Source organism: Pelophylax lessonae, assembly GCF_965119305.1.
Source record: "Pelophylax lessonae genome assembly, chromosome: 8".
Classification (NCBI taxonomy): Eukaryota; Metazoa; Chordata; class Amphibia; order Anura; family Ranidae; genus Pelophylax; species Pelophylax lessonae.
In genome coordinates, this window is record NC_138775.1 from 235,377,579 (window position 1) to 235,390,826 (window position 13,248).

General features: G+C 45.8%; 1 protein-coding gene across 5 annotated transcripts in view; it reads right to left on the reverse strand.

The window, feature by feature from the left end:
- The window catches only part of RC3H1 (ring finger and CCCH-type domains 1), a 141,777-nt gene that overhangs the window by 40,468 nt on the left and 88,061 nt on the right, over positions 1-13,248 (reverse strand). For 4 of the 5 annotated variants that reach the window (XM_082266624.1, XM_082266625.1, XM_082266623.1 and 1 more), the window contains exon 8: positions 9,967-10,118. In XM_082266624.1, the coding sequence (XP_082122750.1) occupies positions 9,967-10,118 (152 nt within the window). The remainder of the gene's footprint in view (positions 1-9,966; positions 10,119-13,248) is intronic. The other variant, XM_082266626.1, reaches the window with a different exon arrangement.

The window sequence follows — 13,248 nt, forward strand, 5'->3', positions numbered from 1 at the left end:
TACTGGTCACTGGTGATTGAACATGGCACCTCATGGCAAAAAACTCTGAGGATCTAAAAATAAGAGATGTTGCTCTACATAAAGATGGCCTAGGCTATAGGAAGATTGCCAGGAACCTGAAACTGAGCTGCAGCTCAGTAGCAAAGACCATACAGCGGTTTAACAGGACAGGTTCCACACAGAACAGGCCTCGCCATGGTCGACCAAAGCAATTAAGTGCACGTGCTCAGCGTCAAATTCAGAGGCTGTCTTTGGAAAATAGACCTATGAGCGTTGCCAGCATTGCTGCAGAGGTTTAAGGGGTGGGGGGTTAGCCTGTCAGTCCATACAACGCAAACTGCATCAAATTGGTCTGCATGGCTGTCATCCCATAAGAAAGCCTCTTCTAAAGATGATGCACAAGAAAGCCTGCACATACACTTTTAAACGACCCGCTTATTGTCAAAGAACTAGAAACAGAGATCAGTACTTTTTTTGTAAAAAACTGTCCGACGGACACGACCCCTGCTATCACTTGGGCGGCACATAAGGCCACAATTCGTGGCAAACTGCTACAGTTGGCGGCTAGACTGAAGCGGAATCGGGAAAGCACAATTAAACAGTAGGAGAAGGAACTCTCGGCCCTTTTGGCCGAACAACGGTCCCAACCCCAGGTAGACATACGACATAAAATCGACGCGGCGAGACTGTCTCTTAATCTAAGCCTTACTACACAAGCAGAAAAATGTATTCGTTGGTCGCGGCACAAATATTATACTATGGGTGATAAGCCCACCACGCTATTAGCTAGGAAATTAGCGCCTTGCCCATATACCTCGGCGCTGCCCAAGTTACGCCTTAAATCCGGGGCGCTTTCACGCAATCCTGAACTGCTCACGGCGGAATTTACCGATTTTTATACTAAACTGTACCGCATGCCTACCCCTTACGACGGGGATTTGGCGGATGTTTTTTTCGCGGATATCTCGCTGCCCAAACTGACCAAATCCCATAAGGACATGATGGACGGCGAAATCACTGAGGCGGAGGTCAAACAGGCGATTAAAGGCTTACACCCCTCTAAAGCACCTGGTCCCGATGGTTTTCCCGGACTATATTATCGCAAATTTCAGGACGTTTTGTCCCCTCATCTCTGTGCGTTTTTTAATGCGATACGACTTGGGGGTGACCTTCCTCCTCAGGAGAACACGGCGTTCATTCATGTCCTCCCAAAACCAGGGAAAGATCACAGTATGTGTGAGAATTATCGCCCGATATCGTTAATAAATTCAGACTTAAAGATCCTAACTAAAATAATGGCGACTAGGCTCGGCTCTTTCCTATCTAGTTATATTCATCCTGACCAAGCTGGGTTTGTCCCGGGACGCCAGACTTCCGATCAAACGAGGCGCATACTGGATATCTTATCGGCTATTCACTCGGACTGGGATAGGGGTGGCCCACGCAAGTGCATGATCCTCTCGTTGGACATTCACAAGGCCTTTGACTCCCTTTCCTGGGATTTTTTGTTTGATGTCCTGGGGAGGTATGGTTTCGGCGCTCCTTTCCTCACCATGCTGAGGACACTATAGTTGTCCCACTGCGAAACTAATGTTGAAGGGTTATGCGTCGGGTTCGATCGACATTAGAAGGGGGACTCGACAGGGTTGTCCCTTATCTCCCCTACTTTTCGTGCTCGCCTTGGAGCCTTTAGCTATCAAAATTCGGGCCTCGGCGGATATCAGGGGAGTTCTCTGTGCAGGATCGGAACATAAGTGTATGTTGTTTGCGGACGACATTCTTGCTTTGATCTCTTCGCCGGTCACGACGCTTCCGAACCTCTTTGCGCTCCTAAGCCAATTTGCACGTCTATCGGGCTTACACGCCAATCAGGCTAAATCGCAGGCGATGAACATTTCTTTGGAGGACTCCACGGTCGCAGGATTACAAACACTCCTTTCAATTCGCTTGGCAGACTAAAACGTTGCCTTACCTAGGCATACAATTGACACCGTCCTTACACACCCTGTACAGTGCTAACTATCCGCCCCTTGTTACTCGACTGTTGGCTGACATGGATAGATGGCTGCTTCACCCTCCGTCGTGGTTTGGCAGACTACACTCGATCAAAATGAATGTCTTGCCCAAATTTTTATACTTGTTTCGTACTTTGCCTGTTGCCTTATGTAGACGTGATATCCAAAGATTACAGGGTAAACTTTTGTCCTTCATCTGGGGGAATAAGAGACCCAGGGTGAACAGGAGAACGCTCTTGACCCCTAGAAACAGGGGTGGTTTGGGAGTGCCGGATCTGATGAAGTATTACTATGCGGCACAATTGGCCCAATTGGCTAAATTCCACTCTGGGGGCCCCCCATCCTATCTGGATGCAGCTGGAGGCACACTCTGTCCCGGGTAAATTGATATCTAATTTATTGTGGCTGCCGCCCAGAGAGCGCCCCCCTGTATTGTGCCCGGCACTTTCCCACTCGTTGGCCGTCTGGGACAGATTGTCCAAAGCACATAAATTCAAATCGCTCCACACTCCCCTGGCACCTGTTCTCAACAACAGCGGATTCCCCCCGGGTCTCTCTCCCAGCTCCTTCCAATGGTGGACAAATAAGGGGCTTCTAAGGATAGCGGATCTCTGACCACAGGGGCATTCTAACGAAACAGGCATTGATTGAGAAGTATGCTTTACCATCATCTGAATTTTATCGTTATAACCAAATCGTACACTTTTTGGGTACTTTGTCTCAGGTTTCTGACTTAACTACTATGACTCCCATGGAATTTCTTTGCCGGAATTATGACAAGCTTCGCGGCTATATCTCCGTACTCTACAATATATTGTCTGACTCTTCTGTGAAGCTGCCATACATGGTTCAATGGGAGGCCGACCTGCAGGAGGGCATTGAGCTGGTCGACTGGCGAAATATGGCTCAAGCCGCCTCCAAATCATTGATCAATACCTCCATCATTGAAGCGAACGACAAAGTATTGTTGCGCTGGTATATGGTGCCGGCGAGAATCTCGAAGTTTGTACCTGGCGCATCTTCTCTGTGTTTCCGTGGCTGCGGTCAGGAAGGAACCATGTTCCATATCTGGTGGCAATGCCCTAAGGCGCGCCGTTATTGGATTAGGGTGTATAACTTTATATACACACTTACGCAAGTGAACCTGCCTAAATCCCCTCAGCAAGCTTTGCTGGGATTGAAAGTGGATGCTGCCGCGGGGGCACAGAGAAGGCTTATTTCGTTTATTTTCACGGCTGCCAAGGTAACGCTGGCACGATCCTGGAGATCTTCAGTTCTGCCGTTCGACCAGCTCCGACATAAACTTACATGGATAATGCTCAATGAACGTATGTCGGCCATGTTAAATGATAAAATGAAGCAGTTTGATAAGGTGTGGGAGCCATGGCTCCGTTATCTTACCGGAAGCAGTTAATGGGGTCTGGGACATCGGGGGTCCGGGGGCGGGGGGTGCTGGGCGGGGTCCTGCTAAATTTTCTTTCTATTGCCTTCTTTCTTTCTTCTCTCTTGCTATTCCTTCTTTCTTATTCCTATCTCTTTAGCCTTACGGGCATGTACCGTTAGCTCAGTTACACCTTCCGATGTTTTTACCCTATGGGCAGTTATATGGGCGGCACTGGGGTCAGATTGTGGCAGAGGGCTGAATGACCTGTATTGTTTTTTGTGCGTTTTTTATAAAAAATTTTTTTTTTAACTGCCGCATTGGGGGGGATCGTGATCCCGATGCCGGTCCTGCTTGGGTATTGTCAGGTACCCGGTTACACTATGTATCCATATGTCAATTTTTCACGATGTATGGCATATGTTCTGCAAAGACTGCCTGTGCTACCAGAACTTTCTTCTTCAACATTTATGCATTGTAATTGTAGTAGGATGCTTGAAGCTGTTATGCTTATGTTGACGGTACTCTTTTCTGTACCTTTGAAATTTCTGTTTGTCAATTTCTCATGAAAACCTTTACTAAAAATTATTGATAAAAAAAAGAAAGCCTGCACACAGTTTGCTGAAGGCAAGCAGACTGAGGACATGGATTACTGGAACCATGTCCTGTGGTCTGATGAGACCAATATAAACTTATTTGGTTTAGGTGGTGTCAGGCGTGTGTAGCGGCACCCAGGTGAGGAGTACGAAGACAAGTATGTCTTGCCTACAGTCAAGCATGGTGGTGAGAGTGTCATGGTCTGAGGCTGCCGGCACTGGGGAGCAACAGTTCATTGAGGGAACCATGAATGCCAAACGTGTACTGTGACATACTGAAGCAGAGCATGATCTCTTCCATTTGGAGACTGGCCCGCAGGGCAGCATTCTAACATGATAATGACCCCCAAACACACCTACAAGACAAGCACTCCCTTGCTAAAGAAGCGGAGGGTAAAGGTGATGGACTGGACTGGCCAAGCATGTCTCCAGACCTAAACCCTATTGAGCATCTATGGGGCATCCTCAAACTGAAGGTGGAGGAGCGCAAGGTCTCTAACATCCACCAGCTCTGTGATGTTGTCATGGAGGAGTGGAAGAGGACTCCAGTTGCAACATGTGAAGCTCTGGTGAACTCCATGCCCAAGAGGGTTAAAGCAGTGCTAGAAAATAATAGTCACACAAAATATTGACACTTTGGGCCCAATTTGGATATTTTCACGTAGGGGTGTACTCACTTTTGTTGCCAGCAGTTTAATGGCTGCGTGTTGAGTTATTTTGAGGAAACCACATACACTGTTATACAAGCTGTACACTCACAACTTTACATTGTAGCAGTAATTTCTTCAGTTTTGTTACATGAAAAGATATAATAAAATATTTACAAAAATGTGAGGTGTGTACTCACTTTTGTGAGATACTATATAACCCAAGTTATAAGCTGGCACCTTCAGGTGATTGAACTCTGTCAAATCCCTAATGGACATGCCGTCTGAGAAAACCCCTCCAACTCTACCCCCACTGCATGAGACTTCAGTTTTTTAGCAAGCAATGCAAGGAGAGGGAAGGGTATCCTGTTCTGTACTCAAGATATGGAATTTACAGGCAAGTTGAAATTCCTCTTACCCTAATCGTACAGTACAGGACACAGGCTGGATATTCATAGACAATAGGGCTTCCCCAAACAATGCAAAGAACAACAAGGGGAACAGAACTTTGCCACAGAAGCCCAAGAATGAAAAAGATCAATAGACCCAACTCAGCGTGCTGTTGCATGAATCTTGTGGTCAAAGGCTGCATCCGCAGAAGCTTGGACAACAATCTGGTAGAACTAGTGGATGGCAACAGAGATGCTGGTAGGCTCAAGAAACACCCACCAACCTTAGCAATAGTGAATTTGAAGAAGGATGTCCCTTGCAAGGTCCTGGCAACACGATAAAGTAAAAATACGTCTGTTTCTGCATCTGTGGCTTTAGGAAAAACTCTGATAGCTCTGACAATGTCCAAATAATGAAGAGAGCTCTCTTTAGGGTGCTTAGGAGAAAACCAAGAGAAGGAATACATGTTCATTAAAGAGGCAGTGACTCTGGCCAGACATGAATCAATATTCGGCCACTTTGGCAGGAATTTCAATCCATGAATGGTTACTGTTTACCTTGATTCGATTTCTTGTGAACACTACTGCCAGCTGCAGTGCTAATCAGTGTGTTCTAAGGGCAACGGAGTCCTGCGTCAGAATACGACACAGGATTCCAAGAGTCACATTGAAAGCATGGATGTGGGAAATCATTTTTTTTTTTTTTTTTTTTCTCCATTCAGCCCGCTGACTGAATAAAAAAATACTGAATCATGTATGGACAGCTTTAGAATACCATTGTAGGCAGAAGGGTAGGTCTTGGGAGTAAGACTATTTTGCCTTTGTTAAGGATCAAGACTGGCTTCCTACTAGAGAAAGTTTCAGTGACACATCGGTCTAGAAAGGCCACTTGCAGGAAAGATCATCTAAAGAGTTCCCTGATGAGTTCAGAGACTACATTCCCTGAACTGTGAAGAAACAGAACCCTCCCCTCCAGCCTGTGAGGCTAGCATGTCATGGCTGTGGTAGAAACAATTTCACCATTGTCAAGATTGGACTGGAAATTCACCAAGCTAGGGGGTTCCTTGCTTGGCTGGAGAGGCGCATAGGAAGGTCAAAAGGAGGCGTGTGCTTATTCCAAGCCAATAGGATGAAGAATTGGGAAGGCCTTGAATGGAATTGAGCAAAAGGTACAGCTTTAAATGAGGCCCAGAACTCTCAAAGACTCCCACTAAAGGATGCATCTGATCTTAAGATCCTAGCAGGAGATTAGAGGGAGAACCCAAGTATCCTAAGTGAAGGCAATTTTGGAGAGCAGAGTCTTGAAAGTTAATTATCCAAATGAAGGTCTGAAACAGCTCTTAGGAGAAGTCCAGCTTTTGAAGTAAATTACAAATTTAATTTTGACCAAGCTGGCCCAAACGAACTATGCCTCTCCCTAAGCTGTAAGCTTGATGCATGTGTGGTAAAACAGTATGTAGCTGCAGCTACTTACAGTATACCGTACCGTGTTCAGGGTACAAGCTCAGAAATCCTGGAGCAGAGGAGCCTAGAGTCTAGTCTACAACAGCGGCGCTGAGCCAATCACAGCAAGTGATGTATTCTATTACTGAATACACAGCCTCCTATTGGCTGAGTCAGAGGCTGGCTGATGAGGTCACGACCTCCAACTCACCCTTTGTATTAATAAAATACATTGCTTGCTGTGATTGGCTGAGTGCCACTGCTGTAGACCAGACTCTAGGCTGGTTTCTCTTCCGGGAAGTCTGAGCTGGTACCCAGAACACAGTGCGGTATACTGTATGTAGCTACAGCTACATACAGTTTTACAACACATGCAGCAGTCCGACAGCTTAGGGAGAGCTATAGTCCAATTGGGCCAGCTTGGCCCAAACGCAATATGTAAATTAGTTCAAAAGCTGGACATGTCTTTAAAGTCATCCAGGCATTTGCAAATAGTTGGGAAAAAAAAAACAAGGAGTCCTTCAGAAGACGGAAGTCCAGGTATCCTGTTACCTGAATGCTCTGAGGAGGTGCAACTAACTTTGTGAATGCTCTGGACGCAGAGGCAAAAATGGTCGGGCCACAGATAAGTGTGTCTCCTACTGCGAAGTGCAGGAAGTCCTGATGTGGTGGGTAAATGGGAATGCAAAGATAAGCATCTTGGAAGTCTACCCATGCCAAGTATTCCCCTTGTCCCAGAGAATCAACAGACCTTGCAAGTTCCATGCAAAATTTGGAAAGCAAAAAATACTTGTTTAGGTATTTTTGGTCTAGGATAGGATGAAGAGGACATTGGTTTTGGAACTGTGAACAAGTTTGATTAGAACAGAATAGAATCCTTCGAGCCTCTCCAGGGGAGATATATATTATCTCCATCTATCATTATATATATATATATATATATATATATATATATATATATATATTTATATTTATATTTATATATATATATATATATATATATATATATATATATATATATATATATATATATATATATATATATATATATATACATACATATACAGGTCATTTTTGTTCTCTTAAAAATCTGCTTCCTCTAGTGTTTTGCAGGCCTACAGGAAATGTTTACCTGAACTGTTGCTGTGGTTCCCCTATGCCTGGTTTCCACAACTGCAAATGATTAGGGTATTCCCTTATTGGGTAACCACAGAATAGGATGCAAAAGTGAGGTAAGCATGTCCATGAAGGAGTATGTAGTAACCCAGGTGTAGATTGTCCTGCAGCGAAGGTCTGATGGTAAAAGTGCATTGAGAAGTACCCAAGTACCTTTTAAAAGGCTTTAGGTGGAAAAGGTGGTAAACATGCGATCTGTAACACAATACCTGGCCTTCTGCTAAATGATGGAATCTTGCCACCAAGTTTGAAATTGATTCACAAGTTCAGGTTTCTTTATAGTTTAACATAGAACTGATACTATTTAGGAAATCTAATAGGTGGGGCTACATTGCCAGTCCAGTTCAGGGTGAACCTATATAAAGCTGGCCATACATCACTGAACCAATTTCCTCATTCACACATTTGGAGGTGGATGGGGGAATACTCCTTGCGGTCTGATTTAATTCCGACAATGGGATTCCCTCAGCGTCAAAATTGATTAGTGCTGCAATTGCTTGGCTGCATGCGCTAATCAAGTGAAAATATACCAACAAGCCCAATCATGGGAAGTCGATCTATAGAACCAGCCATGCATGGATCCAAATTTGGCCAGTTCCTGCTGAACTGGTCCAATTTTGATCCCTGGATGGCCAACTTTACTTGTCTGTCACTGGTCTCTAATCAGAGTCCAGGCTTCACCCATCATGGTGGAGCGTCTTCGGGGTCTGGTTTCCATATGGATAGGATTATGGCCTTGGACCTGTATAGCATCCTGCAGCTAACTACACATGTTGCACTAAGTGACAAGGCTAGCACCCAAGCAGTATCCAGTATCTGAAGCAACAATATAGGCGATCCCCACAGCTTGGGGTCTGGGTATGGCTCCCAAGGTTTTACAGAGGTTGCACCAATCCACATGCACTACTTCTATTGTTGAATTAAAAGACAGTGAGGTGTTGAAGAATCCTAAGGAAAATAAACTATTGAAGCAAATGATATTTCTATAAGTGAGAAGATGTCAATCATATTAGGACACAAGTAAAAAAATACAGAAGTGTTGCAGAGTGGGCCACGGATATAGGATTGCACCCAGGGGGCATGTCTAGGAAAGCCTTGGCAGTGGTCCAATCACCTGAATGTTCCAGCCTATAACCTAGTAGTAGTAGTAGTAGTAGTAGTATTTAGAAACCCTATTTTTTGTGGGAGTATATAGGCATAGGCTGAAACAGAGTATTTTTTTTTTTTTTTTACTAAAGAGTATAAAGCCTTATTTATACAAAAATATTTAAAAGGAATAAATGTACATGAAAAGCAGCTTTGCATTCAATAGTACAACATCACACAGTGTGGAACACAGACACATACAGTATGTAAAAGCAGATGAAGACAACTTTTGAAGTACATGTATTCCTTTTAAATATTTTTGTGGAAATTATTTTTATTCTCTTTCAAAAATACGCTGTTTCAGCCTATGCCTATATGGTTCCACAGAAAAGAGGGTTTCTACATATTGGTTATTGAATGATGGCACATTCAAATACCTTACCACTATCTACTACAGCCTATAACACAGTGTCTATAAATAACCAGCTGGTGGCCTGTATTGTATGATCAATATTTTACATTTGTTGCCTTACACAAATATTTACAGCATTCTTGGTCCATTTTTGCTGAATTATGTATGCTTTAGAGTAGTGCAAACATCATAAAAAATAGTGGACAAGAGGGGAATCAGGGTTTGCATGTATATATTTAAGATGCAGGCGCTTCATCTACACCAAACACAATTCGAAAGCTACCGAAAAATCAGTCAGCTCTCAGGCATTGGTAAGGTAAATTAAGGTATCGTTCAGATATTGCTTATGGGATTAGATACCTCTAACCAATAAGCAACAGCATGCATGTTTAACAGCTTTTGTTTATTTAGAAGCATAATTGTGCAGTAAATAAATGCACCAAGTTCCATATACAATATGATGTTGCATACCTTGCAGCCACCTAGGCAGAAAGCAATAGGTACAATGGCCAGCATCAGATTGCATATGAAGCCATGTAACACAGAAAATAACCAGCTATGTATAGAAATGCCAAGCAATTGAGAAATTTAGCACCATAATATGCATGGCCCCAGATAACTCCAAAGCTCTCACACAAAAAATATTCAAAAATTGCAGTCAGGTCAATAGTGTACCAGATACTTCTTGAGATTACTGCTGTGGGCAGAGATGAAAACTAAGCTACAGTAGAATGTCTAGAACCCTGGAAGCACAACAATTTTACTTGGATTTTCCAAAAAAGCAACTGGTTGGAGACAATTTTGTAGCTCTAAAGCGGTACCTGAATCATGCAGTAGCTCCGTGCCTCGCTCACCTGCTGCTGATCAGTCCCCTTCTTGCTGTGGTTCTGGATGTAATCCACCAGCCCATGAACAACAGTCTTCACGGCCACAAGACCGTTCTCTAGCTGTTCCCATGTTGGAGGTGGAGCATCTGGAAAAGGATAAATAAATATAAACTCTCTAAAATGTCAAGATACTAGAAAATCAAATTTTTACACATTTTAATATCAAGCACCTATAGCATGGTCATAAAAATTGGATTTTTGACTTGCAGTAAAATCCATTTCTCTGAGGTTCATTGACGGACACAGCTCTTGAGTCTTCTTAACTGTTGGGTTATACTGCCCCCTACAGGAGTAGGACACTAGGCAGGAAAAAGCTTGACTATGCCTATGGGCAGTCCCAGGGGGTATACACCCACATGCAGCTATAGGCACTCAATTTTGTTACAAGCAGTGTCAGAAGACAGACAACTCCACAGAGGGGTGGGTGCTGTGTCAATGAATATTAGAGAAATAGATTTTACGTTAAGTAAAAAAATCCCATTTTCTCTTTCGTTTATTGACAGACACAGCTCCTGATCCTTTTTAACCATTGGGACGTCCCAAAGCAGTGTCAATTATGAAGGGTGGAAAAAAACAGCAGAAAAAAAAATGACCAAGGCTAACCATAGCCAACCAGGTAACATGAAGTTCAACCATAACAACTGGAGTACACCTAAAAAACACAATACACCCTCAAAGAGGACCAGGTCCTCTAAACAGCAGCCTGCAAATCCTTGCGGCCAAAAGAAGCATCCACAGATGCCAAAAATTTAATTTTTTTTAAAATCTTACCGTAAAATTCCTTTCTCTGAGTCTTCTGACAGTCGCCGCCCACTCATACAGTCTTCACCAATGGGATGTCCCAAAGCAGTGTAGACATGAGGGGTGGGAAAACGCAACCGTCAGAAAGGCAACGCAGCACCCACATCAGAGAAAGGAACCTTACATGATCAGAAAGGTATCCACCGGATAACAAAAAAGCTCAACTGGAGCAACAACCCAGGAAAGCAAATAAAAACAAGGGGAAAAACAACCCCAACTGTCAGGGACCCGCAAAACCAGGGCCCCCTCAAGGTACTGCCGCCCACAGAACGTTGCGGCCAAAAAAGGCATCAGCTGATGCCAGAACATCAAGTTTGTAGAACTTTGAAAAAAGTGTGCACAGACGACCAAGTCGCAGCCTTGCACACCTGGGCCACCGAAGCCTGATGCCGGAAGGCCCAGGACGCACTCACTGCTCTGGTAGAGTGCGCCGTTAAATGATGTCCGCGTACCAGGACTGGCGCGGCTAGTCCGGTGCCACAAGAATCACCAACTTCGGTTCCGAGACCAACCTACGAAGGAACCTGGACAACAACTGAATCGGGGGAAAGGCATTGATCAGACGATACCGGTGCCAAGGCACCACCAGCGCATCTGAGGCGTCTGCCAGAGGATCGCGCGTTCTTGCCACAAACCTTCCCACCTTGTTTAACCGGGACGCGAACAGATCCACATCCGGGGATCCCCATTTCGCACACAGCATTCGAAACACCTCCGGGTGCAAGGACCATTCTCCCTGGTCCAGGGTCTGGCGGCTCAGATAATCGGCCTGCCAATTCTCCACACCCGGAATGTGAATTGCCGAAATCGCCGGGACACGAGTCTCTGCCCAAGACAGAATACTGGTCATTTCCCGGGCTGCCCGGGCACTCCTGGTGCCCCCTTGGTGGTTGATGTAAGCCACCGCAGTGGCATTGTCCGTCTGCACCCGTACAGGGCGGCCCTGAAGAGGATATGACCAATGGAGCAGGCACAGCCTGATAGCTCTTAATTCCAAGATGTCTATCGGTAGAGAAGATTCCTCCACCGACCAAGTGCCCTGGGCAGACAGGTTGCCCAGGACGCCACCCCAGCCCGACAGGCTGGCATCCGTGGTATTCACTGTCCACAGTAACGGCCGGAAGGATTTCCCCTCCGCTACGGCCGGGGACCGAAGCCACCACAGAAGATCCACTCTGGTTTGGTGACTGGCCAGTATCCCTGCTTGGAGAGTCCACGTGTGAAACTGTGCAAACGGTATCGCCTCGAAGGCTGACACCATCAAACCCAGGGACCGCATACAGGATCTGAGTGACGAGGATTGGTTGTCCCTGAGGGACCTGACCTCGTTCTGCAGGGTCCGGAGCTTGTCCTCCGGCAGAAACACTTTCGCTTGGGCGGAGTCCAAGACCATTCCCAAATATGGGAGACGAACCGAAGGAGACAAGGTCGACTGCTGAACATTGATGGTCCATCCGAACTCCTGGAGCGTCTGAACCGTAGTGGACAGATCGCGCAGCAGGCTCTGACTGGCACTCGATCTTAACAGGAGATCGTCCAGATATCCCAAGACCGCAATGCCCTGTGCCCATAACAGGCCCAGAACAGGAGCCAGCACTTTGGTAAACACCCTTGGAGCCGAAGCGATACCTAAAGGTAATGCCACAAACTGATAATGTTCCTCCGCTATAGCGAATCGGAGGTACCTCTGATGACCCGAATATGGGGATGTGTAAATACGCATCCTTCAGGTCGATAGAAGCCAGGAATTCTCCTGGACTCAGGGAGGCCACCACCGAGCGGAGCGATTCCATGCAGAATTTTTGAACACGCACGAAGCAGTTCAGAGCTTTCAAGTCCAGAATTGGACGCACCTTGCCCTCCTTTCTGGGCACAGTGAACAGATTCGAGTAAAACCCCTGAAATCTGTCCTGATGTGGCACCAGGACGATTACCCCCTGGGCGAGCAGATCCTGCACCGCCCGATGAAGATCTTGCAACCGATCTTGGGCCAAATGAAGATTTGAGGGAAAGAATCTGTCCGCCGGTCGTGAAAGGAATTCGATCTTGTAACCTGATCGAATGATTTCCTGAACCCACCTGTCCGGAATCCGGAGCAGCCAAAGTTGGAGGAAACCGCGCAGACGTCCCCCCACCCCTGAAACGGGTGAGGGCACCCCTTCAGGCAGTGGCGGACTGGGCCGCCGCACCAGCCTGGGCGGCTTTTTGCTTGCCCGCCCAGGGATTTCTCTGGCCACCCTAGCCCTTGAAAGGTTTCCCCTTGTCCTGCGCCTTGAAGGCACGAAAGTACCCCTGATTTGGTTTAAAGGAGGGGCCCCGCTTACCACGGAAGAACTTACCCCTAGGATTCCGGGGCAGTAGAGTGCTCTTGCCCCCAGTGATACCTTTAACCAATTCGTCCAGGGATTCTCCAAA